Source organism: Marmota monax, unplaced genomic scaffold (genome assembly GCF_021218885.2).
Source record: "Marmota monax isolate L192 unplaced genomic scaffold, Marmota_monax_Labrador192_F-V1.1 WCK01_AAM20220418_F8-fsc00008, whole genome shotgun sequence".
In the NCBI taxonomy this organism is placed as follows: domain Eukaryota; kingdom Metazoa; phylum Chordata; class Mammalia; order Rodentia; family Sciuridae; genus Marmota; species Marmota monax.
This window is the reverse complement of record NW_026694432.1, coordinates 30,083,538-30,111,389: the sequence shown is the minus strand read 5'-3', so window position 1 is coordinate 30,111,389 and position 27,852 is coordinate 30,083,538. Positions and strand designations below refer to the sequence as shown.

The 27,852-nt window shown below is 40.3% G+C and overlaps 1 protein-coding gene across 5 annotated transcripts in view; it reads left to right on the top strand.

Moving 5' to 3' along the window:
• The window catches only part of Prdm2 (PR/SET domain 2), a 118,988-nt gene that overhangs the window by 37,622 nt on the left and 53,514 nt on the right, over positions 1-27,852 (top strand). For all 5 annotated transcript variants that reach the window (XM_046468582.2, XM_058571145.1, XM_046468577.2 and 2 more), the window contains 2 exons: positions 5,742-5,894; positions 14,893-15,019. In XM_046468582.2, the coding sequence (XP_046324538.1) occupies positions 5,742-5,894; positions 14,893-15,019 (280 nt within the window). The remainder of the gene's footprint in view (positions 1-5,741; positions 5,895-14,892; positions 15,020-27,852) is intronic.

Sequence of the window (27,852 nt, the reverse complement as noted above, 5' to 3'; positions counted from 1 at the left end):
TAGAGTCACCTATGTGAGTAACAGGCTTGTGGTAAAATGTGCAATGACTGACTGGATTCTCTTACTTCTTTTATTCCAGAATGTTCAGAACATTTCAGAAAATAGTGATACATTTGAGTAGTTCTTTAGAAGTCCCTGCTCTCTGAAAGCAATCTGAAGAGTGAAGTAGTTGATACCGAAGGTCCATTTTTGTATTCCCCAGAAAGTTACTTCTGTGGGGTGAAAGTTTTGTAATCCATAATAAGACCTGCAAATATCCAGCTCTATTATTGAAAAATGACTGGAATTTGAACATATTAAGGAAGTATGGTATTTTCTAGGTAGCAGTTTTAATAAATTCTCTCTATATAAGATATAACTTTTATTAAATGTTTTCACACCAAATTTAGGTTACCCTTTTATTTTCTTTTTCTTTATTCTCATTGATTTGCCTGACTGCAGTTTGGAATATGTTTATGAAATTAGTAGATCGACGATTCTGGCTCAGTTTAGAAATATTAGTTGAACCCAAACATTGAAGAAAAACATTTGATCATAGAGAATAAAAATTCTTTTTTTTTTTTTTTTTTTTAGTTGCAGTACAAGTGGGAAACAGAACTAGTCAAGCAAACTAGATCCTCAAGGAGATGAAATATGAAAAGGAGCCTTAGGCAGTGTGGGCACACCAGGGCCACTGAAATGGGGACCTGGCTTCCAGGAGATTCTCTGTCTCTTGGCTGATGTGTTGGCACCCCAGTTTTCCTGTGCTGCAAGGGGTCCAGAGAAGAGTGGAGGGAGATGGCTTTGCTATTGTGGACTCTGACTCTGGGGAGCTGGTTCCCATGAAAACAGACTCTTTCGCCAAGAGAGCTGATACAATATAAGATTTATTTGTTGCCTTAAATTCTGGGAGTGATTTCTGTCACAGTTAGTTGGTTCCTTGCAGGTAAACAGTTGAAGATGTGAATGATGGTATGTTTGCATAAATGAATGAGAATTTTTAAAATTTACAAAGTGAATTAATGCACTTAAAAAGTAACAAATGATAAAGTTTGCTGCACATCTTCTCTAAATGATATAAAGAAATAAATTTGAATGTGTATTTAAATTGGTATGTGCACTAAAGTTTGAGTTTAGATTATTTTATGATAATTTCAAAATGACCGGATTAAATTGAATGGAAATTGGGTGGTATGAGACTGACACTCCACAAAGTTGGTGCCTGCTTCCTGATTAGTGATGGAAGCAGAAAGGAGGTAGGCCTAGATAACATAGGAGGTCAGAGACCTCAAGGGGGTCTGTAAGGAGGGAAGACAGGAAGTAAATTGAGAGCGCCCCTCAAGACAAAAGGGAACCTTTCTCTCCATTCCCTTGTTTACATACCGTTTTATTTTAGTGTAGGGTATAGGAAGAAATGAGGGGGCCAGGTTTGAACACTGTCTCTGATTTTAGTGACTTGATTAATATAGTGGCCAATCCATTGTCAGTTTCCTCATTTATGAAAGGGACTTAGTATTTCATAGATTATCTTTAGATTCTTATGAAGGTTAAACAAATAACACATAAAGCCCCTAGTCTGGTGCTTGGTAGAGTGGCATTGATACTACATAAACAGAACTTTATTTTGTGAAAAGGGATTGTTTTGTGGATTCAGTCAGAAAAAAAATCATTAATTGTATGTAATAACATTTCTCTTAGGATCTTAAGCTGAGTATTTCCTGGTTATTGTAAAGATCTGGAAATAGACTTCTTACATGAAGCCTATCTTGTTTCATTTGTGGGTTTAAGTGAGGATAGAAGGTTGTCCTGTTTTTGCCTTGTCTTTGTCTGAAAGGAGGAAATTGGAGTTGGTTTTCCAGCCTAATGGCGGATGACACTTTTGAAGTCTAGTAATCTGTAGTTACATGAGGCAAAATTTGATCACATTTTGGAGGTAGGTTCTGTTTGTCATTCATTAAAATTAATTTGATTGGAAACCAGGCTTTGACCTACTAAGATGGGAATTGTATAAGAGCACATTCTCATCCCAGTTCCTAGGTATAAGATTAAGCTCAGGGGGGGCTGGGGTTGTGGCTCAGAGGTAGAACGCTCGCCTAGCATGCGTGAGGTACTTGGTTTCATCCTCTGCACCACAGAAAAATAAAATAAAGATATTGTGTCCACCTGTAACTAAAAAATAAATATTAAAAAAAGATTAAGCTCAGTAAAATGAGAAAGCTATGTATGCACTGCTGCTTTTTAAAATCTGTGTGATGATGAGGAGGAGGATTTTGACTTAGGCCTTGGTTACCTTCATTCAGACTTAGGCTTTTGTTCAGAAGAGCTTGTGCTCCTCCCGATCCATCTCCCTCTTTTGCCATGCAGTTTCTACTAAGTCAATGGAGGAAAGGTATAGACAATTCTTATTAAACAAGAAAAAAGTAAAAATTATGACTCATTTATCTTTTCAGAGAAAACCACTATTGTGTTTTTATTCAATAAGTTTTAAGAATTTTTTCTTACATATTTATATGTTTAAGACAAAATGATATCATGTAATTGATTCTTTCTATAATAGCTTGATTCTGTCATCAATGTATTATGTATCTTGATAAATAGATTTCTACAATATCCTGTTATCTTTATTCTTTATTTTCTTTTAGTTACAGAAATTATGTATCACATTAAAAAATTCTTGGGTATAGCAGTGGCTCACAGGAAATAATCCAATTAATCACTTACATAACTTTTAAGTATCTTCTTAGTACTCTTTTGTATGGATGGATTGTAGTTTTCTGAGCTGATTCCATATGGTTTTGTAGTAAACCACACTGCTGGGAACAGCCTTATACATAAGTGTTGGTACAGTTGCTCAATTGTCTCATTAAAATAAATTCCTCTAAGCTTGCATGCTGGTTGGAGCGTGTATATATTGAAAGATTTTTTTGGTTAAGTGCTGCTAAAATTCCACCCAAAACAATTATACCAGTTTGTTCTCTGATTGTAAGCACTTGGGAGAATGTGTTCATACAACCCTTCCAATATGGTTTTTTCCTCTTAAAAATAATTTTTGCCAATTTAATAAATGAAAACTTTTAATTTGAAATTTTTTTTGATTATTAAGTTTCTTTTATGAGGTTTTTAGGCTATGTGTATTCCTTTGTGAATTCCTTGTTTTCCTATTTTAAAAAAATTGAAGTGTCCATCTTTTTCTATAAAATTAAGTATTTTCTTTTTGCACACCAGTGTGACTTAGAAGATGCCTTAGTCCCCTTTGAAGCACAGGGAGTTATGCACAAAGAAAGAATTCACTCAACTGGAACAGCTTGCTTTTCACAAAGGTCTGTGCTGACCTGAGAGCTAGGAAGTTCCAGCAGAGCCGCATTGTGTGGGCAGGTGGATGTGGCTGCCTTCCTCCACGCTGTGGGATTGCTGGCAGCCATGCCTGTCTCTGCAGTCCCATTGATCTATCTCGGTTGCTGTGCCAGTATGCAGGTGGGGATCCAGTGAGGCCCTGACGTGCACTGGGATACATCAAAACAAGGCTTTGTCCCTGAGCCTGGGCCATTTTCTCTCCGGTATACCGGGGAATAATGCCTTGTGAGTTAGTGAACAATAACTAAGATGGATTGGTAATACTCAAGCACCACGCACCCCATTTTCCTTATTTTACCGTGCCGGCAGACATTATGAACATGTGTGTCTCTGAAACATTTTAAATGAAAGTGTGTTAAGTTTGAATTTTGCATTGTGATGCAGTTTCTTGCCACATAGGCTACTCTGTTTCAAAGGGGAGGAATGTGGAGAGGGAGTGTGACAGTGAGGTGCAAGGGAGCCTGATGCCACATGGTTACCTCTTGAGAGTGGTGCAGGTGGTTGCTTTCTGAGCAGTCAAGTTTTGAATCAGCTCACAGGGGGATGGCAGTTAAAATATGCACCTTGGTGCTTATGATGATGAAATAAACTGACTGCAGAGGGGGTTCTGCTACAGTTCCCACCACACAGTAGGCATTCATTGGATGGTGATGGTTATGCACTCGGGTGGTCATTTATTGTTACCTTACTGTATGCCAGGCACTGGTTGAGGTGTTGGAGGCACTGGCACAAGAGAAAAGGCTGATGCCTTCTCAGGGTGCTGAGGCTCTAGTGGGAGAGACAGGCCCTGAACAAGGAAGTGAAGCGACAGATGATACTGCACTGCATCTAGCACCTGGAAGGGTAGGAAAAGTGAGGTGGAAAGACTAGGTGCTGAGGGGAGGGAGGGGTGCACTTTTACGAGGGTGGTAGGGCGGCTCTGGGTCTTGGAGGTTCTGCAGACCTGGATTTAAGCCCATCTTGGCCGCAGTTGAGTGACTTTGAAAGGAAAGTCATTTGACTGGTGGAAGAAGTAGTAGTAAATGAGCCTCCTGGGGCTCAGTGAGGAAGCAGGAAGCGGGGAGCAGCGGAGCGTCGTGCCTGATGAGCTCCGGCAGTTGCCCAGGAGGGTGGGTGCTGCACCCTGTTTGCCAGGCCTCCAGGACATCAGGTAGGGGCTGGTGCTTTGTTCTGGAAGGAACAGTGCAGCTATGGGTGGTGATTCACATGGCAGGAGAGGAGAGGAGGAGCAACTGGTGGGAGTCATGGTAAGAGTTATGGCATGTAGATTCTTTTCTTTCCTCCTAAAAGGAAAATAAAAAACTTGTTCTTATCTCTCTGCGTTTCTCTTTCAGTGCCTAGTGGGTGTTTTGCAGTTTAGTTTTGGTGAATAAAATGTGTACATGTATTGCATATATAAAATTTAAAGTGAAAAATTGTTGAAAAATAGATGTTCTTTAAAACCAAGGAATGTTGCCAGGCGTGGTGGTGCGTGCCTGTAATCCCAGCAGCTCAGGAGGCTGAGGCAGGAAGATCACAAGTTCAAAGCCAGCCTCAACAATATAGTGAGGCCCTGAACAACTCAGTGAGAACCTGTCTCTAAATAAAATACAGAAAGGGGTGTTACTCAGTGGTTAAGTGCCCCTGGGTTCAATCCCTGGTATTCCACAAAAAATAAATAAATACAAGAAGGAATGTTAGCTAAGCGCTGGAAGCCTCTCTGGAAGCAATTGTCTAAGGGTCTTGCAGGGACGCTTCCTGCAAGAGTGGATTTGATGTGACTTCTCAAAGAAGGGCTGAGTTTTCAGTATGTTTTTGGAAGGCATTGATATTTCCTAGAGTGTGACCCATGGCACCTTAGTCCTGACAGGAGCCCTGGATAGAGTGGTAAGAGCTGGCTGAGTTTGCAGAGCATCATGCTCCATCACCCTCGTGATTGGTTCACAGAGTGTGTTTACTTCCTGAAGTCCCTGTCAATCCTGCCAGAAAAAGACCCACTGACTTGGGTCACCCACAGGGCCAGGACCCCCTGCTTGAGTGGCAGAGCAACCCTGAGAGTATGGGGATTTGCCCTGCTCAGCACTCCTCAAGCTTCACAGTCCTAAGTCACATTTTCAGGAATGTAGTTGTCACTTCCTTTATGCATGTATTTGCAAAGCTTTTGGTGATCATCAAGTATATTAGTTACATAGCTCCTTCTGTTTAGGGGAAAAAGTAAGCAAGCCCAAATAAAAAAATAATGGGAATCACATGGTTTTGAGTTTCAGTTTTTACTTGGTATTTTTCTTTTCTCTGTCACTTATTTTGTTTCTGTGAAATGCTTTATAGAGTAGTTGTGTGTAATGAGGAAGACTTGTTTTAAACGTTGAACATGGAGATACTTTTAAGTACTTCTATCTTAACAAGGGTTGTTTTCCCTCATTTCCAAGGTATATTACCCGAATTTGGGATGGATGTGCATCGATGCCACTGATCCGGAGAAGGGGAACTGGCTGCGATATGTGAACTGGGCTTGCTCAGGAGAGGAGCAAAATTTGTTTCCACTGGAAATCAACAGAGCCATTTACTATAAAACTTTAAAGGTAACAGTGTTGGAATAGTCTACTGCAAGTGACTCTGCATGCGTTTTCTAAATGTGGTCCTTAGCTGTGACTGACAATAACTGTTTTTCTGACCTTGAAAGGACTATATTTGAAGTGGTTCATTTGTACACTCAAGGTCCTATGGTAAAGAAATGGTTGCCTCTACTTCATATATGCCAGGGAACTTAACTAAACACGAAGATGGGATTGAGTAATCACATGCTGTGTCTTTCTGGATACTGTGGATAAAGCGTGGGGCAGCTGCTCCCCTCCTCCCAGGACGCACAGGAACTGGCTGACTGGCAGATTTATTCCACTGTAAGAAGCCATCAATAGTTGTGGTGGTGCTGGGTTCAAAGTCTTCATATGTTCATAGTCTTCAATGTAAATGAAGCAATGAAGCCTTGGGTTGGCTTTTCCTTTCCTTCAGTTTTATTCAGAATAGAAATTACACAGAACATGTTTTTTTTTGCCACATTTTTATTGGGAGACATTAATCACTGAGGTAAGAAGGGGCAAGTCAGGTGTGCCACCAACAAGACTGCATCTCTTTCCTGGTTTTCACTGGTCATGGTCTTGGGGAAGACAGGTCTGCACGTCATGCATGGAATTGTTCCAAGGTGGAATGTTGAGGTTGTAGAGGCCGATGGTTGTTGCTTGTTTGGAATAGATGGCTTTGCTAAAGTTGCTGTAAGGAAAGCTTGTTTTTATTCACTTGCTTCCATTAAATATATCATAGACTGAGGGACAGTCCATAAAAATAATTGTCTCTATGGAGTTGATAAGTCTTGATGAGCAAACACTGAAGGTACAGGCCAGCTTTGCACGTCGAGTTTTGTCACTGGGACAGCGCTAGGCCATTAAGCAGGTAACCGTTCAATTTTTTTTCTGCTACATTTTTTCCTGACATTGCTACCCAGTTGGAGGGCCTGTTACTTCATTTATACCCATGGCCTTGCATTTAGCCCTTGTAGGAATTGTATGTGTGTGTTACTTTCTCCTATGTGACTTCTGAAATCTTGCTTCCTGTTTTCTTTCTGCTGGATTATAGCAGCATGCTTTTCTGGTAGGTATTACTGCAGTTTTGTTCCACTGGATTTGAAATTGGATTCTAAATGTGATTCAAGAATTCATTCTGTTTCACAAATTTACTTAAGTGAGAGATACCTGGTTGAATCTGTGAGGTGGAATCTTGGTGGAGATGGAACGTAGGCCAGGAGGTGACTGTGTGTCAGTCAGTCAAGGCCGTGGGAATGAGGTTCTGAAGGACACGAGCCCTGGGAGGTAGACGACCCTGCAGTTACTTGTTTAGGCTTCAAACTAAAGTCTGTTCTCTTCAAGAGCAGACCTGCAGCGACATTAGACTGCAGGGATGTTGACAAGCCACACAGGGCAGTGGGTGGGAGGGTGAACTCTGAGGCCACACCGCCTGGGCACGGCGAGCCAGGGTGCCCTAGCTCTGTGGCCTTCGCATGTCCTTTCTTGGTGCCCTAGCTCACTCCTGGTCAGATACAGGTCACAGAGCTGTGGTGATGAGCACCTGGGTGAACATGGATACAGCTGGAGCACCCAGTAACTAAGGGCTGTTAATGACAGCTGTCGTTTTTGCTGAGGTGATGTGGTGTGTGCCAGGAGTGGGAATTCTAGAGCAAACCACCTAGTGAGCAAATGTTGGCTTCTAGACGTGTGGCATGCGGTGTTCCTTCATTCCTCTTAGTTTTCTCACTCGTCAAGATGGAGGTAGTAGTACAGGTTGAGTATTCCTTGTCTGAAATGCTTGGGACTAATAGTGTTTTGAATTTCAGATATTTTTGAATTTTGGAGTATCTGTATATATCTGCATAACCTGGGGATGGGACCCCCATTTTCATGCTTCTAAACGTAAAATTCATTTGTTTCATATACACATATACACATAAACAGAAGGTGGTTTTATACAATATTTTTAGTGTGCTTGCCTTTTGACTATGACCTGTCACATGAGGTGTCAGGTGTGGAACTTTCCACTTGTGGTATCATGATGGCACCCTAAAAGATTCCCTTTTGGGAGCATTTTGGATTTCAGATTTTTGGATTAGGGATACTCAACCTGCAATACTAATTCATATACCTGTTGTAAAGATGAAGCAATCCAATATGTAGTAGCTAGGCCAACATAATTACTCAGAATGCGAAGTAACTAGTTGTGCTACTATCATTTTTACCTAAATTTGTCAGAAATAACACAGTTCTGATCTTTGCAGACCTCCCCCAGTCCTGACCTTTGATATTTACTCAAGTGTTCATGAGGCCTTTCAGATTCCTTACTGGTGGTCGTCTAACTGGATTAAGCATTCTGTGGGGAATGAATTACGTGTGATGTTTTATGGGCTTTGTATCACCTTCTCATCTTATTCTACCCAGATAATTGGGAAATCTCAACACTAGTTTTGTGGTACTTTGATTAAAAATTATTCAAAGTTAACAAGCCTATTATCCATTTATTCATCTACTCAGTAGTTTGACAGATACTGAGTGTGCACTGCAGACGGGTACTCTTCTAGGGTAGTGGGAAGAACAGACAAGGTCCTAGTGTCAGAGAACTTCCATTTTATGGGGGAGGAGGCAGATAAACAAATAATTAAGTCTATAGAATCATTCCAGATCGAAGCAAGTGCTCTGAGGACAGGCAGATGCTGTGGAGGACTGTGTAGGGAGAGGCTGATTGGCTTCCGGGCGAGGGAAGGCTTCCTGAGAAAGACAATGAATTCCATCCCTGGTTAGAAAGGAAACAGCCACACAAAGATCTGGAGGAGAGCCATCCAGGAAGAGGGGCTGGTAGAAGCAAAGGGCCTTGAAGGAGAAATACACTAGTAGTTTTGTTTTTTGTTTTTTGTTTTTGTTTTTTTAGAGGAACAGAACAAAGGCTGATGTGACTGGAGGAAGGAGAGGAATAGTAGGAGGTGATGTGGGCAGGGGCCAGATCAGGTGGGGCCTCATAACTCACAGCGAGAGAAGTATGAGTTTTAGTCTTAGGCTCAGTTCACTCGTTCAAGGTTTGAGGTTGAGATCTGATTCATGACTTTTATAGATCATGTTGGGGAATGGATTTTGGGTGGATAAGTGTGTATGAATTTGGGTATTCCAATGATTCTGGAGCAGTTTTCTTATTTGATCTAGCATCAGGAATATTAGGGACCCTTGCTTCTTCCTAATTGGTCTGGTAAATTTCAGGTTTATATATGCCGATGTTTAGAAAAGAGAGAGTGCTTGATTTTATAAAGACTGCCTGAATCCAAAGGAAAAGTTGCAAGGGTTTGAAGTCTTGTTGTTTTAATTTTTTCTTTAACAACAAAATACAGTACAATCATGCACCGCCATACGATGGGGGTTCCATAAGATTGCATTAGTCAGTGACCTCACAGTGCCTGAGTTTGTGTGAGCACACTCTGTGAGGTTTGAACCGCAGTGGAATTGCGTGATGGCACATTTCTCAGAAGGTATCTCATCCTTAAATGAAGCATAATTGTATGTAAAAAGGTTGGTTGGTCTTTCAACTTCATTTTTTAAAAATGTGGATTTGTACTTATAATGATAGAACTTTGTGTAAATCTTGAAAATACTAAGGAGTGCAGAAATGAAAACAGCATAGTACAGAAGAAAACAATGCTTGATTTAAAATATATATATATATATATATATATATATATATATATATATTCCCTTCTTCATAAGGGAATGCTGTGTAGCTGCTTTAATACAAAGTTGGGAAGTATATTGCTCCATAGTATAATAACATCTCAGTTGTTCAGACAGTTTTGAGAGCTATTCTGTAATCAGGTTGTTGTTTCTCTTGATGGAAGCGCTTCACCAGCCCAATAGCCTTTTAAAAATTTTGTATTAGATTTGAGGTGCAATAGGATTCTGGTGTTTTCATATTGCGTGTTTTGCAGCAACAAGAGTAACTGGGGGTACCGGCGTGCTCCCCCGTGAAGTAGCCAGTGCAGCAGGCAGTCTGCCCAGGCCCTGTGGAGGAGCCTTGGAGGCAGGCACTCTTATTCCTGGTGATCCCCCGAAACTGTCAGCTTTCAACCAGGGTCCTGGTTACTCTGTTTTGGGGGAGGAATATGTCAAGAACACAGTTGTCCTCACTCCTCCTTTCTGTGTTCTTGTTTTACTTTTGATTTTGTTTAACAATTAACTACTTCCTAGAACCCTAGGCATTTCAAATATTATTTAATACCACCATGTTCATAAATTTGTGACTTGTAACAAGAAGATAAATGAAGTATGTTTGGAATTTACTTTTGAAAAGTAAACACAACCCATTAGCTCATTAGGGTGCCCAAAGGCATTTGTGATTATTAAATTAGATTTTTTGGTTTAGGTTTAACTGATTCATGAAAAAAGAAAAGTGAACACTGCCAGTGCCTCACACAATATATTGATTCAAAGATAAGAAAGTGGCAGATTTTAAGCCATTCTTGGGGGAGCCAAAGAAACAGTGGCTGGTTCTTATATTTTGAAGAATTTAGACTATTTTGAAATTTGAACTATATAAACAGAATTCTGTAGAGAATGCAACAAAGTAACATTTGCTTGTTTTCTTTTTAGTTATTCATGACAGAATATATTTTGATATACATACATGGAGTATAAATTTCCATTCTTGTGTTTGTACATGATATGGAGTTACGCTGGTTGTATGTTCATATATGAACATAAGAAAGTCATGTCTGATTCATCCTACTTTTGTCTTTCCTATTCCTCTCCTCCCTCCCTTTCCTTCCCTTTATTCCCCTTTGTCTAATCCAGTGAACTTCTATCCCCACCCCTCATTGTGAGTTAGCATCTGTGTATCAGAAGGAATATTTGGCCTTTGGTTTTTTGGAATTGACTTATTTCACTTATCATGGTAGTCTCCATTTACTGACAAATGCCATAATTTCATTCTTCTTTATGACTCAGTAATATTCCATTGTGTATATATACCACATTTTCTAAACTCATTCATCTATTGAAGGGCACCTAGGTTGGTTCCATGGTTTAGCTATTGTGAATTGAGCTGCTATAAACATTGATGTGGCAGTGTCACTATAGTATGCTGATTTTAAATCCTTTGGGTATATGCCAAGGAGTGGGATAGATAACTGGATCAAATGGTGGTTCCATTTCATGGTTTTTGAGGAATCTCCATACTGCTTTTCAGAGTGGTTGCATCAATTTGCAGTCCAGTCAGCAATGTATGAGTGTACGCTTTTCCTCACATCCTCACTAACATTTATCATTACTTGTATTTTTTTTTTATTAATTTTTTTAGTTGTAGATGGACACGATACCTTTATTTTACTTTATTTATTTATCTTCTTATGAGATGCTGAGGATTGAACCCAGTGCCTCACACATGCTAGGTAAGTGCTCTGCCACTGAGCCCCAGCTCTCATTACTCATATTCTTGATAATTGCCATTCTGACTAGAGTGAATGGAATGCCAGTGAATTAATTTTAATTTGCATTTCTCTAATTGCTAGAATTGTTGAACGTTTTTTCACATATTTGTTGACCGATATTTCATATATTTGTTTCTTCTGTGAAGTGTCTGTTCAGTTCCTTTGCCCATTTATTGATTTTTCTATGTGTTTTTTTTTTTGTTGTTGTTGTTGTTAAGTTTTTTGAGTTCTTTATCTATCCTGGAGATTTTTTTTTTTTTTTTTTTTGGTACCAGGTATTGAACTCAGGGGCACTTGGCCACTGAGCCACATCCCCAGCTCTATTTTGTATTTTATTTAGAGACAGGGTCTCACTGAGTTGCTTAACACCTCACTGTTGCTGAGGCTGGCTTTGAACTCACAATCCTCCTGGCTCAGCCTCCTAAGCCACTGAGATTACGGGTGTGTGCCACCTCGCCTGGATCCATTTATTGATTTTACTTCTTGTGCTTTAGGAGTCTTGTTAAGGAAGTCAGTTCCTAAGCCGACATGATGAAGATTTGGGCCTACTTTTTCTTCTAGTGGGTGGGGTATCTCTGGTCTAATTAATGCCTTGATTCACTTTGAGTTGAGTTTGGTCCTTGATTCACTTTGAGTTTTGTTTTATGCAGGGTGAGAGGGGTTTAATTTCATTTTGTTATATGAATTTCCAGTTTCCTCAGCACCATTTGTTGAAATAGGCTGTCTTTTCTCCAATGTATGTTTATGGCACCTTTGTCTAATATGATGTAACTGTATTTATGTGGGTTTGTCTCTGTGTCTTCTGTTTTGTACCATTGGTCTTCATGTCTATTTTGGTGCCAATACCATGTTTTTGTTACTCTGTATTATAACTTAAGGTCTGCTATTGTGATGCCTCCTGCTTTGCTTTTCTCACTAAGGATTGCTCTGGCTATTCTGGGCCTCTTATTTTCCCAAATGAATTTCGTGACTGCTTTTTCTATTTCTATAAAGAATGTCATTGGAATTTTAATAGGAATTGCATTGAATCTATATAGTGCTTCTGGTAGTCTGGCCATTTTGACAGTATTAATTCTGCCTATTCAGGAATGTGGGAGATCTTCCCATCTTCCAGGGTTTTCTTCAGTTTCTTTAGTGATCTGTAATTTTCATTGTAGAGGTATTTCATCTCTTTTGTTAGATTGTCTCAAATGTTTTATTTTTTTGAGGCTATTGTGAATGGGATAGTTTTTCTAATTTCCCTTTCATTTCAGTTGATTCATCACTGATGTATTGGAGTGCAATTTGATTTTTGGTTTTAATTTTATGTCCTGCTACTTTGCTGAATTCGTTAATAAGTTTTCTGGTGGAGTTTTTTGGGTTTTCTAAATATAGAATCATGTCTTTGGCAAATAGGGATAGTCTGAGTTCTTCTTTTCCTTTTATTATCCTTTTAATTTCTTTCTTCTGTCTAATTGCTCTGGCTAGACTTTCAAGGACTATGTTGAATAGAAATGGTGAAAGAGGGCATCTTTGTCTAGTTTTTAGAGGGAAGGTTTTCAATTTTTCTCCATTTAGAATGATGTTGGCTTTAGGTTTAAATATATAGCTTTTACAATGTTGAGGTATATTCCTGCTATCCCTGGCTTTTCTAGTGTTTTGAGCATGAATGGCTGCTGTATTTTGTCATGCTTTTTCTGCATCTTTCGAGATAAGCATATGATTCTTTAAGTCTATTGATGTGATGAATTATGTTTATCAATTTCTGTATATTGAACTAACCTTGCATTCCTGGGATGAATACCACTTGATTATGGTGCACTATCTTTTTTAATAGTAACTTGTTTTTAAGGACTTTATCTATACTAGAAGTTATATTCGCATGAGGAGTTATTTGTTGACATCTTAGATGGAATTTCCCTCCCCTTAAAAAAAAAGACAAAGCAAAACAGAATACCTGGATTATTCTCTTACATAACCATAGTGCAATGATCAAAATCAGGAAGCTAGCATTGAAACAATATCTTAATCCGTCCTCCTGACTCAAATGTTGTCAACTGTTCTACTTGTTTTCATTGTAAGAATACTGTTGTATTCAGTTATCATATCAAGTTTCCTTAGCTTGGACAATACCTTAGTCTTTGCTAACTTTTCAGTTTCAAGGAGAAATGGCTATTTTATAGAATGTCTTTGGTTTCATCATGATTAAATTCCATTTATGTCTTTTGGGCAGAAATCTTCCCAAAAGCAATATGTCATGTTCTTTGTGTATCCTTCCAAGAGGTATGTGATATTCATTTGTCACATTAGGAAAACACAATTTTCCCCTTGTAATTAATAGATATTTTGTTAGGAGATATTTTGAGCCTATGCAAATTGTGCTACTCCTTAAACTTTCACCATTGGTGAGTCTTCCCTGAATCAGTTGTTACAACGAACATTGCCAAGGGGCAGTTTCTGATTCTCTTTTCACTATGATCCCTTGTGATGGACTTTAAGGAAGAATTTTCCTTTGTATGTATCTACTTGTTCAGTCATTTATGTTAGTATTGAGTCATGAATTCTTATTTATTCAGTGGGTTTCAGATGGAATTTTACCTGCATTGTTATTCTTGCAACTTTTTGATCAGGTCAGTCCGTGAGAGAGAAACCAAGAAGCTCTTTTCCTCAGTTCTGTTTAGAGGCTCATCTCTCCACTCAGCACCCCGCGCCCCTAGGGTCTTGTAGGTGTAATCTACTGGTGTGTCCTTGCTCTCCCAGTCACACTGACCGTGAAGAATTCTGAGTTTTAGGAACATTATACCTGGGTGGTATTTGTAGGCTTTCGTTCTGTTTAAAAGTCGTAATTCCCTTTCGCTGACCCGAGGAGAGCGGCGCACGGTCCTGCGCTGCCTCCTCTTAGCTTTCTGCGACGTGAGCAGCGGGGCAGGGGTACACTTGCAGCGCGACACCAGGCTTCGCTTGCTTTTGGAATCAAAATCATGTGCTGCCACCTGCTTGTTAATTGTGCTTTAAATTTCTCATTCACTCGGATTTTGTGCGGAAAGAGGTTCCGTGTTGTGTCTTCTCTTCGCGTGGGGGATTCGGGGACTGGAGCAGAAAGATGTGGAAGCGCCTGGGGATTGAGTGAGAGCCTCCGCGATCCGCGGCAGGTCTATCTTCCATCCAGCCTGTGGCCCTGGGCCCTGGGCCCTGGGCTTCTCTCACCTGCGGAGCCCCTTGCGCGTGACCGAGGGAGCCTCCTCTTGGCAGGGCGCGCGGCCGTGAACCCCTCCTCCTCGGTAGGAGCCCCGCGCGCGCGGCCACGATCGCCTCCCAGCATAGGAACCTCTGCGCGCGGCCGTTTTATAGACTCCTCTTCCTGGCCGTGCCCCTTCCTCGCGCGCGGCCGTGAGCTCCTCCTCCCGGAAGCGCCCCCTCCTTCGTGGAGCCACCTCCCCCGCCCCACCTCAGCGCGCGCGGCCGGTGGCGCGCCCGCCCGACAGCTGTTTGCCATCAGCGTGCCGCTCCCGCCCGCCGCGGCGTTGCCCCGCCTCTGCCAACAACCTCTTCTCTGATTGGCCCGGCGCTTGTCTCTTCTCTCCCCACAGCCAATCGCGCCGGGCGAGGAGCTCCTGGTCTGGTACAATGGGGAAGACAACCCCGAGATAGCAGCTGCGATTGAGGAAGAGCGAGCCAGCGCCCGGAGCAAGCGGAGCTCCCCCAAGAGCCGGAAAGGTAGGACCTGCCGGCCGGCCGGCCGGCTGGCTGCCCTCGCCCGGCCCGGCCCGCAAGCAGCAGCCGTCTCGCTGCCGCCTGCCGGGTCGCGGGTTGGATCGCGGGCCGGGCGCGGCGCCCGCTGTGTCTTGATGACCTTTTTCGGACTCGGCCCGGCCGGCCCGCGATCACCGCCGGCCCCGCTGCTGAATCACGGCGGCTGCCGCTCGGGCTGTTTGCTAACTTGTGCCTGAGCGCTCGCGCGGCGAAAGTGCGCGGCGCGGCCGGGTGCGGGCTCTGCCCAGCGGACGTCAGAGTCGGGCCGCGCCGCGCTCGACGGGCGGCCTCCGCCTTCCGGCCGCGGCTGACAGCCCGCTCCGCGGACAGCGGAGAGACCGGGAGGAGACAGCGAGGGGGGAGGGAAGCGCCGGCCGGGAGGGGAGAGGCCGGGCCCGGAGGGCAGGGACTCCCCGAAGGATGCTGCGGGCGGCGTGCAAGTTGGGGGGGCGGTTGCTGCTTTGTCGTTTTGAGTCACTTCTCATAGTTTTATGATTTATGATGTTTTTGAACAAAAGGTAAAGTGTAGTTGCATTTACAAAGGAGGGTTAAATTTCTGGGTAGGAAAATAGTTTGGTCGGCTATATCATATTTCCAGCTGGCATGCTGATACGTTGTTGGAATTTTCTTTTTAAATGAAGAATTTTAGTGTGAATTTGGGAGTCTTTTATAGAGCCCAGTTTGAATATGTGCCAAGGCACGGTCTGGTAGTTTTTTTTTTGTTGTTGTTTTGTTTTTGTTTACTTATTTTTTAAAATTAATACAAGTACATTATTATTATTAGCCAATCTTAGGTCTTAAGTAACTTTTTGTAATCATCCCAACAAATGAATCTGTTCTTTGTCCAGAACATTGCAAAGTATGAAGTCCAGCTGTAAATAAAAGCATAAAGTACTTGCTTTTGGAAGATTTTAAAATTAATATTTAAAAAATGTAGGCAAGAAGACCATTCTGATTTTTCAATTACTCGTTCTTTGTATTTCGCCGCATAATGGAAACATAACTAATTCCCTAAGGGCCGGCTAGTTGGTGGGCCTTGTGCTGACTACACTGAAGGTCATTAAATACTTTGATTCTGAATCAGATGATCGGAGTTTAGAAAATTCCAGGTCTTATTTTAATTGTTTTAACCATGTATTGGGATTTTTTTGATATTAAGCTTAGTGCTTGATTGTTGGCAAACTCTTCACAAAATTTTATTTGCTCCTTTATTTAGTATGTATTTTATTTATAATTTATGTTATCAGCCTTTCCACAAGAGTTGTGATTTGTATGGGCTGGAGATTGGGAAGTGGGGACTCATTACTGTGCTACTAAGCATATTTATGTATTTAAACATTCGTAGCTTAATAGCAACCTCACCCTAAGGCTTTTCTGTTTGGCATAGTTTGTGCATTTTCAGAATGTATTTCACTACTCTTTTGTTTTCTTATTTATCTTTTATTGTTGTGTCCATTTAATTGGATATAGAGGAAAAACCTGAATGTAAACTGTTTGTTTTATTAGTTGATAGATGAATTTATATATTTCATGCCTAGATTGTTGTTTTTCGTATTGAGCTAAATAGTTGGTATTTTTTCTTATCCCATTATTGTTCACATAACTACTGTGAGAAGCATATAACCCACTGAATCCTAGGTTTTAATTAAAGGACTAGCATGAAGCTCAGGCTTGGAGCGTACCATCTGCTTTGGACAGCTTACTCATAAAAGAGGTCTGGTTGCTGTCTGTGACCTAAAAGTTTGGAGAGTTTAAATAATGAGTCAAACCTTTTTTTATTTTTAAATTAAATACTCTGAAAGCTAATTTATAGCTTGCAAAGACCTGAAATGGAGAGCTTTTTATATTAACTCAGTTCTATTTAGGCCTATGTGTGACCTCAGACATTTAAATAATATCTTTTCAGGCAGTGATGTGAGAGAGTGAATCAGTGCAAATTTTACTCAGAGATAATGTTACCTTAGTATTTCTGAAAGCCAGATGTTGAAGACATACAGCTGACAGGAAGATTGACATTGGGTCTAACCTCATTTTGGTTATGAGAAAGGCAGAGAGAAACAAAGGGCTGAATTCTTCTTCCTAGTTCTGGACCTTGGCTACTTTGCATGACAGCTGCTGTGCCTACAGCTGTGCATGGCATGTGGGCCTTTCAGAAGTCATCAGATTTCTGGTGGATGGTAAGGCCTGTTTGGGCAGTTGAAAAGCCCTAATGCCTTTACACACACAAACTGGCTCCTTCTCTCTCCTCTCTCACATTCAACTAATGTTTATTAAGTCCCTGCCATGTGCCAGGCACTCGGTTAGGTTGCATAGCACACTGATCAAAAAGGCAGCAGTAAGTCTTCCCTTGGTGCCTACAGTCCAGGCTGGTGGGGGGACAGTAGCACATCACTAAGTCACTCACTGATCAGCGCCTAAATGGTTGGTTGACAGGTAGTAGGCCCTCAATAAATATTCCTTGATTGTCAAAGACTCATACAAACATTGTGTAGAGAAGGAAAGAACACAGTGCTGTGAGAACACAGTTGATATTGTCTCTGACCAAAGAGCATGCAGTTCTGCCATGGGCTACAGAAGTACATACACCAGGCATTTTTGACTTGGATTTATTTTGGATTCTCAGCTTCACATTTCTGTTTGACTTTATTCATGTCTGAGTAGCCCTGTAAGGTTAAATGTGAGAAGTTTCTTGTCAGGGAGGGGGTGGTGTTGGGGTTCAGGCTTTCTAAGTGTGAACCATAGGAAGATTATAATCTATAAAGTAGTATAGTAAAGGCCACATTTACAAGTTTCTGTCATCTTCTTGATCTCTGTCCTGCTCCTATTTATGACTATAAGAAATGAGAGATTAAATTTGCCTGTTAGTAACAAGCCAGGGCTCTTGGTGCACACACTTCTGAAGTGCAGTGGCGTGTGTTGCCTGCTCTCGCTTGGCTGTGTGAGATCCGTACGTGATAGAGGTCCTTCTGTCTGGAAGAAACAACAGTGGCTTTCCACAGATGGGTTTGATGGAAGGAAATAGAAATGTGGACACTAGATTTCTATTAGGTGTGGTGCAGTTCTCCCCAGGGCTTAAAAATGGATGTCAGAATAGTGATGTTACTTACACTATCTAACTTCACAAGGCTGTCCTCAATGGCTTGCGAGATAGTGGAAGGGAATGAACTTTGTGAAGCATGCGGGGTCTTGGTAACTGTAAATGCCATGTCTCAGGGTGGCTGGCATGCTTTTTGCCAAGAAACTACTCAGTTTGCAACTCCTTTAATCGGTGAGTATTTATGAACCATAAGTCCCAGGTCTCTTCTCCATGGTCTTCCCCATGCTGGAACTGGAGTCTGGCTTTGCTGACCCTCCCCTCCTAGAGGCCAGTTCTCATCTACTGACTTCACTGTTCCTAGCAAATTAGAAGGAAAGAAGTGTTTTTAATAGTGCAAGAAGTTTTGTACTTCATAGGCCTAATGGTGAAAAAGACAGTTCATTGCTAGTTTTGTTATAAACTTGTCTTCTTCACTATTGGGCTTTCAGGTGTAGTTCCTTAAGATCACTTAAAAGGGTCATATAACCCTTCATAAAAACCTTAAATAGCCCTGAGTGTATCAACAGTGACTTTTAGTTACTATAAAGCACTTAAATTAAGATTAGCTTAAAAAGAAAATATTTCATTTGTCTGTAGAGTAGCTCAAATGAAAAACCTTGGTACTGTGAAGTCACTCGGGTATTTTGAAATTGCATGTATTTGAAATCCTTGCTCAAAGGTGCTGAATAATCGAAGCCTCTAAAGGAGACCTGTAGTGAGTCTAGGAAGGTAAAAACTCCGTATGCAAAGAGAACTTAGTTCCAGGCAGCCTAAAAAGAAATTGCTAGTCTAGAGCATAGGCGGTAAGGATTGGTGACATTCAGAAGAGAAAAAAGGCATTTGGGGCGGGATTGCCCAGGGAGGCCTCCTTTAGAAAGGGTGGTGGGATGGGGATGTGCAGAGGAGGCTGGGCGCTGTGAGCAGTCACAGAAGTTGGTGGTGTCTGCAGGTCCCTCCAGCTCCTTAACAGGTCTTGGTCAGGCTTGTGTCAGGTGCAATTCTGGGTGTGGAATCACAGCAGAAGACCCAAGTGAGGGGATCACAGGCCACAGGTGAGTGAGACACTTAGTTATGTCAGCACCAGGGGTAGAGAGTGAGTAAGCTGCAGTGCAGATGTTGATGGGGAATTGGGAGCCTTTCTGTTGCTGTGACATAAAGGACATAGGAAGTTCTAGAGTCTGAGGGCTCCAGGAACAAGTCCAGCTTGGTGTTCTAATAGCATTTCTGCTCATGTAGAAACCCACATGAGTGTTTTGAATTATAAAACTCGATTATAATTCAAATTTTTTCTGCCAAGTACCATGTAAGTGGCTGGGTTGGAGAGATGGCTGTATCCAGCACTAGACACCTGCAGTGTGGAGCTGTGTCATTGTAACCAAGTGCAGTTCACACTTGGGGTTGTGGTTGATGTGTCTCAACAGGAGTCTTGGGGAGGGGAGTGATAAAAGGAGCTTCCTGGGAAGGTTCTTGAGAGGGAAGGAGAGGAGGGGAAGAAGGAAAGAGCAACACATAAGTTATCCGTCAGAGGGTCATGGGATGTCACAGGGAAGGAAATGCTGAACAACAGGTGGAAAACAGATGTGGAGGGAGGCTCTGAAGGTGACGTGGAGCCTCCTGGCAGAGGTGTGTGTACCCCACAGAGTGCTGAGTGCTCCATGAGTATTCTTACTAGCCCTGTGTTTGTGAGGTGGTTCCTACCAGCTCTAGATGAAGAATGGGCCCTTCTCAAGGTTGTAGATCTTGTTCAGGATCACTCTGCCAAGGAATGTCAGAGTCAGAACTGGCAGGGAGGAGTTCCATGCATATTCATATATGCAGTCTGCTTTTTGCTTACTTGTACACAGAGCGCAGAAAAAGGGACAGCACTGTTTAGCACTGTTTCTGCTTCAAGTCAATGTTAGAGGATACACTTAGTAAAAGCAGAGAACAGTGAGCCTTCGTGGATTGGTCTGCTGATCTTCCCTAGCAGCTGGCAGCTCTGTTTCAGGATCCTTGACCAAAGTTGAGTGACAGTAGCATGGCTGTGGTGTCTAAGGATGATGGCAGATGGGTCCTGTAGCTCCACTCACTAACAAGACGTTCACTCATAGTTCTTGTTTGCAGGTGGAGCAGGTGGTGAGGCAGTTGGAAGTAGCTTTGTATCTATGCTTACTTTATGCCTTGCAGATGTGTCATGTTGGACCGAGGAGGGCTGTGTTCTCTGGAGTGGGTTCCCGCCAAAGCGCTCACTGCTTTCTAGCTGAGTGGTGCAGAGCATTGGATGTCCTACCTCTGGTATCTGCCCATCAGGTTGATCTCTCTGCTGTTGTTGTGTGGGATATTTTTAAAAGCTTAATACAATTTTAATTAATTTTTCCAATAGTAGGAGTTAGACTTTTTTTGTTATTTTTTTTTTAATTTCTAATTTTATTTCTGCTCTCATTGAATTTCTCTAGCTAAAAGGTTGGTCAGTATTTTTGTTTTGTGTCGTTGATTATATATACCCTTTTTTTTAATAAGGAAATTATGTTGATTAACTAAAATTTCCCAAGGCATTTTTGCAAATTTTTCAACTATTTTAATGGAAAAATTTGCAAAATCCTAATATATGCCACAATGAAAAACTGTTTAATAGATCATTATTGAGAGTATTAGGAACTGTGCTGCACGGTGTCTGTTCTTAGGTGGTTATACTGGTTTTCCTGTCCATTGTAAATTGAAAGAAGAGACTTGTGTAATGCAGAAAAAGGTTTGATTATGGTTAGGTTTTCTAAAAGGTAAAAGAATAGTAAGACCTGTATAATGAGCTCAAAATAGTTGGTTTCTAAAAAAATACTAGTAATTGACAGTAAAACAACAACAATTTGTTGTTCTTTCCTTGAATATAAACTCCAGGTTTTTTTTCCTAAATAACATATTTTTTATTGTTTTAAAAATTCCTGCAGTGTTTCCTTGTCCTCAGTAGTTTCACGTTCCACCTTACAGATGCCTCTTATAGTAGGTGGACTTAATATTACTATGAGCAGTACAGAGGGGAGGGTGTGGTTTTACATTTAAAGTCACCTCTAAAGAGAAGGAATTGGGTGAATATCCCAACAACACCAGTTTGGAGGTTAAACTTGAGTAGGCACTCCGGTAACTGAGCGGAGAACTGAAAGTTGCAGTTTCAGATAGCCTGAGATGGTGCTCTGGAGGCATTCCCATTACCTGTTTATATGTCACATGCTGCCAGAAACAGTTCTAAGGTTTGGTTGTATTCATGTTAATAGTTTAGAGGAGCTGTGACACAGAAACAAGAGCCATTTGGGGAAAAAAAAGTTAAATGTGTTTTCTCTAAGCAAAAAAGATAAATACCAATCTTTTTTGCTTATTTTTCTCTTTACCACTTGTATAGAACTAGTTGCATTGATTGCAAGAGTTCTTGGTTGAATTCCTTTATTGGATGTATTTTTATATGGATGAATCTCATGATTTAACTCTTAATCTGCATATCATGCTGTTATGTATTGAATCACTACTTTGAACTGACGGTGACAATGATGGCTAGTAACTCTGTTTTCTAGCCAACTGGTTTGGTGCTCCATATATGCCATCACTAATCTCCCCAATAACTGCAAAGTAGGGACCATGGTTCTCCTTTGTAGAAGAGGGAATTCGCTTAGAGGGGTTACACACTTGCCCACTAAGTACTCTACATTGCTTGCCTACATCCAGTTTGACGCATAATAGTTCTGGGTAGGACAGTTATATAGCACAGCCTATGGTAGTAGCAGTGCTCATTGGCTTTACTAATTAGCTAGGGTGAATTTTCACTACTCACTATAGTGAAAATTGCCCACTTTGATCCTAAATCACAAGGCGATGATTAATTGCTCTTTGGTGTAGGAAAGCTAAGTTATGATGAGAACTGATGCCTTTGGTTATTTTTGCTTTGGTGGTTTATGAATTGAATAGACATATTCCTTGGAGCACAAAGGAATAGACAGTTTTTAAAAACGCAAAACTACTTTTTTAAAAAAAATTATCTTTGTAGCTGTTGTTAGTCTGGTGGTTTATTATTTATTTATTTATTTACTTTTTGTGAATATTTTCTTTCAGGGTTTTATAATATTGTGGCAGTTTTGAAACCACAATAACAGAGCAAGGCTTTGCTTTTGTTCCATCCCCTTTTCGGTGCTGATGGCAGAGGGGTTGGAGTCCAGGACTGTAGGGCTGGCTCTTGTGTAGTTTGACTGAAGAGTTAGTTCAAGGAGCCATGATGTTTAGCTCTTCCTCTTCAGCACTGTTCTTTTGCAGAGAATGACTGGCTGTTCTGAAGGCTAAAATACAAATGTTGAAGTTTTCTTAAGCTGAATGTTACGGATCATGAGCATGCTTTAATTAACATAAATTCTAAACATTAATATAAAAACTGATTTAAATCATGCCTGTTTCTGTTTTAGAATGTGACCCAAAGATGGAGACTTGAGGGTTTTGTTTGTTTTGCCAAAATGTCTATTTGTGGGGGATAGTTTTTTATATTTGTCTTGTCCTTTAGGAGAGGGTCTTGTTTGCTGATGAAGCTGTTGCCTTCCTAACCGTTCAGCTCATTCCACTGGAAGAGTGTGAAAGGAAACCAGGAAGGGAGGAAGAAGTGCCCTGATCTTTCCTGTCCACTCTCAGATTTTCCTAAGGAGAGGCTGGGGTTTATTTCTTCTGTGTTTATCCCACATAGATTCTTTAGAATATATGTGCATGCATAAAATTTAAAAAAAAAAATTTGAATTGGGAATAAAATGTAATACAACTTTTTCTGCCTAAAACTTACTGAGAGTACTTGATTTGCTTGTTTCTTAAAAATTCAGCAAGTAGTTAACACCCATCCCATGCCCCAAGCCATTGGTAGGCAAAGCAGAATTCTGTGTTTTTATTTTTAAAGCATTGCCTTTCTGTTCTACCCTTTTCTCCAAAACTTAGAAGGAAGTAATTTTGCTTAAATGTTTTAAAATATGTTGCTTAAGAGGTTAAAACTTGGTGCATATTTTAAGAAGAAAATTCTGAGGAATTGTGAGGTAGGAGACTAGAAAATTCTCAGAGTTCTGAAGCATTAATTTTAGCTGTATTCTTATGTCTGTGGTCATGATCTTGAAATTTCAAAATATTTTTTGATGAAAGTTTTTTAATCATTAGCTGATAGGTATAGTTATTTTAAATGTTACATATTGAAAGCTTACAGCATTTTTTTTATATACAAAGAATATTTGAATAGTTTTAGAGGCAAAAGGTTTATCGTAATGAAGAAATATGTGTTTGTTGTATAAAATACCATAGTTTCTAAAACGAGATTATGACATCTAAAATCCTTGCTAATCTGATACTTTCAATTTTATATGTTCTTATTAGTTTACTGTCTGAATGACCAAAAACCAGTTTCGTCCCTAATGAATTAGCTGTGTCTTACCAGTTCTATATAGTTGTAAAGGATTGTTTTGCTTTGGATAAAAAGAAAAGCAATAAATATTGCTTAGGCTAAAATCTCCTCTTTTCCTCTATTTAAGCTATAGTGATTAACAGTCTTTTTCTGCCTCTTGGTGTAGTCTTTTGTAGCTTTCCTGAGACATCACATGCCACAAAAATGAAGGAAAACTGGTTTGTTCACCTGTGTTTAGATCCTCAAAACGGAATTATGTGCAGTGTTTGAAGCTGCAGTTATAGTTTAAAATAAACAACCGGGCTGGGATGTGGCTCAAGCGGTAGCGCACTCGCCTGGCATGCGTGCGGCTCGGGTTCGATCCTCAGCACCACATACAAACAAAGATGTTGTGTCTACCGAAAACTAAAAAATAAATATTAAAAAATTCTCTCACTCTAAAAAAAAAAATTAAAAAAATAAAATAAAATAAAATAAACAACCACATGACTTGGGGAAATGTCCTGATTTGGCTTCTCAGGTTCAATTTTCATTTTCTTGTCAATTTGAGGCATAGAATATACCTATATGATTCCATTGGCTGTATTTTTGTTCTTAACCTATGGGATTATCAGTCCCTGTTTCTCTGTAGAATAAAGTGACTACCGGCTTTAGGTGGAAGTCCTAGAGAAGAAGGTGAGCTTCACTGTCTCTCGCCGCCTTGTTCCTTTGCCTGAGGATGTTGGGTTGGTTTGAGTCTTCTGTTCATCCAGTCAGGTTATGCTGCTGGCTGTGCTGTAGTGGTCAAAGTCCCTGTTGTGATCTTTCCAATACAGAACAGTCTTCTTGTCTGTTTCTTTGTAAGGAATTGTAAATTTGGTAGGATTAACACTGGAGCTCAAATTAAGAGTTTCCCTCTCACTGGCATCCAATGAATAAATAAAAAATTATAAAAAGGAGTATCCAACTATTAATAGTGGTAATTTTGATTGGAATTTTTTGATGGAGGGTCTAAGATTTCAAATCCACTTGTCTGTGGATATTTTATCAGTTGCTTAATTGTACTAACACAGGAAGTATCTTTTCTGTGTTCGGTGGAGCATAGTAGTGTTTGATACAAATTTTAGTATTAACTTTAATATCTATTTATAATTATCAGTTCATCAAAATTAGTAAATTCAGGAATTCAAGATAGAAAATATTACTACTATCTGTATACCAAAATAAATTCATGGTTATAGTAGGTATAGAAAATGTTAAGCAAATTCTAATCCTCTTAAATTTTAGAGAGATGGGAGTCCTTTAAATCTTATGTGTAGTTGTCAAAAAACACATGGAATTGCCCTTCTTTCATATTACTTGCTAAATCATGTTAAAAAGGAAAATAAAACTTACCTTTTTTTTTTTTTTGCTGAGTGGCAGTGTGCTACATGGGCTTCACTGTTGCTTCCACATTGAGTACAAATGGATCAGATTTCACAGGTGTATAACTTGTTTAAAATGAGCTTGAAATGGTGTGTGTGTGTGTGTGTGTGTGTGTGTGTGTGTGTGGTGGAAGAAAGAAGACTAAGCTGGACCCAGAATGCGAGGAGATGTGTGTGTCCCAGAGCAAGGCGTTTGTTGTGGTGTGCTGGAGCAGAGCCTTGGAATTAGGAGGAGGCCAGATTTCAGTCCCACTTTACAGTTAGTAATGGTATGACTTTGAATAGATGATTCTACATGTTCTGGTCTTTGGTTTACCTGTCTATAAAATGGGGATGAGACCTACCCTGTAGGTTGCTGTGAGCACTGTTAGCCTTTAGGCTCTGGCAGAATTCATCCTATACATCTTCTGCCCATCTTTTGGCTTATCAGTATGCTTCTAAACAAATGAAGAGTTTCAACATTTTCTAACGTGTTCTTTTAAAAAATTCATGATTTGCTTTGATGATGTGGAATGAAGTAGGTTTCAAATTAAGAGTCAAGGGCTTATACATGTCATGACCCTGAGGAACTTCTCAGAGACCTGCTTCTTTCTTTAAAGCTGCCTTGTTTTAATTTTTGCCCAAACCGGTACACCTCTGCTTACACAGGTTGGTGGAACAGAGGACTCTTGGAATTTGATATGTTGCATATACCTGGTCAGAAGCAAGCCCCTCTCATTATTTGTTTGTTATAAGGAGCTTAAAATTTTCTTATTTTTTTCTTACCTTTATATGGTTCATATCACTTATGAGTCTAGTGTTATAACCAGATTTTACTCATCCAGACATTTTATATGAATTTCAAATACATTTTCTTAGACATTATCAACCTTGAAAGTAATAACCACGTGGGAGCAGTTGCAGGGTTATATATGACAGAATTCTTCGCAGTCTTTCTGGATGTGAAATCATGAAGAAACCAATGTGTAAAAGAACCAGTTTTCTTAAGGAGAAATTACTAATTAAATTGACGATACCAGTTTTAGGGAAGTAAATGTGGTTATTACTTGTGTGGCATCTTGAGTGTTCTAAGAAATTAGGGTTCTTTTTCAGGGATCAGTCATAAAGGTGCACTTCTGTTGAAAAACAACACTTGCAAACTCACAACCTGGTTCTATGATAAGAAGAGGTTCTTGAGTCCCCAACATTGTTTACCAAATTGTTTACTTATGTCCATTGGTGACTATCTGGAGAGAGGGGCCTCCGGTAAACCTGATTCTCAAAGGGTCCAAACTCTCCTTTCTAAAGATTAAAACCTGCTAATGGCAACCCCAGTATGTTTAATTTTTAAAATTAAGCAAGAAACAGTTGTTTAGAACAACAAAATCAATGGGTAATGGACTTTAAGAATGAAATATACTCAAAACTTACACCATTAAAGCATCAGTAATCTATTGAGGGGGACATTAGTGAGTGATGGAATTCTTTGCTGTCTTCCTACTGTCTTCATTGGACATGTACATGTCCCTAATGGTATCTGGCCTTGATTCTATGTAAAGCAACACCAAGGCGCTAAGCAACTCAGTGAGACCTTGTCTCTAAATAAAATACAAAAAAGGGCTGTGGATGTGGCTCAGTGGTTGAGTGCCCCTGAGTTCAGACCTCGGTACTCTGCCCACCCCCCACCCCCCCAAAAAAAAAGAAAGAATAGGGAGCTTGGGTTAAAGTGGAATCATAAGCTGACATAAGTGAGCACAACCAAGGAGAGATATTGATGTATTGTTGAGTAGTTTAGAAGAATTTTATTTTTAGGTAGAGATCTGTAAGAAAAAAAATTGAAATTTAATTTAAATGTAATTTATAATTGAAAAAAAATTATGAGGATGTGTTTTAGCTCATTTTCCGTTTCTTAGATCTGAAAGACAGCCTGAGCAGTGTTGAGTCTATCAGAGTTCAGAATTCTGTTTTAGCCAGCATGCACATGAGGAATCTAGCAGTCTGAGATCTTTCCTTCTGGAGCGATGTGGGTTGTCCTTAGTTCTGATAGGGGCACAGCCACAGGGCATGGTGGGGCTGGATGGCAGTTGAGAGCTGACATGGAGGGATCAGACCTTTCCACAGCACTGCTGCAGAGTCACACTGGAAGGAAAGTGCCTCACTTCATAGTAGGTCCAAGTGATGAGGTGGTTTGTGTGCATAAATGTTCCTGTTTTCATAAACCTCTGCCAAAATGCAGCATCTTCAAATGCTTACTCTTGCATTTTAGGAGAAGCAGAATGAAAGCTTGTCAACAATACTCTGTGCTTGTCACAGTTGATGACCAAGACCTGAGGCCCAGGTTAATACTCAACCTGCTTGTTTAGATATTTATTTAAATAGTGGTGGGCATAGTACTAGCCAAGGGCATTGAAACAACAAGACACACAGCGTATCTGTTTGAAAGGATGAGGCCAATTAATATTTGAAGTTCTGTGCTGCAGAGGCAGAAGAACAGGAGGTAGTCTGAGTGCCTAAGCAGTTGTGACTAGTTATCTGCTAAGAGCATTTTTAATTCCTTTTAAGACTTCATAACTGTGTTGTGGATTTGATTTGATGTTTTTGGAGATAGTGTTTTTTTTAAACAGTTTTACTGGGTGCATAGGTAGGAGATTAGAGAACAGAGAAGCACTTGAGCAAGTTCTTGTTGCTCAGCAGGCCCAGTGGAAAGTTTGAAGCCTGGTCCAGATTGTACTTTGATAAAATTGTACATGTTAATCTCAACCAGCAGGAATGTTTTCAATTATCTTCATTAATTTTGCTTTCATGGGCATTTCTCTCTTTCTTTTTTTAAAATAATTTATCCATTAATTATTTTGCATGGTGTAACCAAATGTTCATCTTAGAAATACGGGTTGGGAAAAATATACCCTTTCCAATCATTACATCACTGGGAACCACCTGCCAGCTTCTT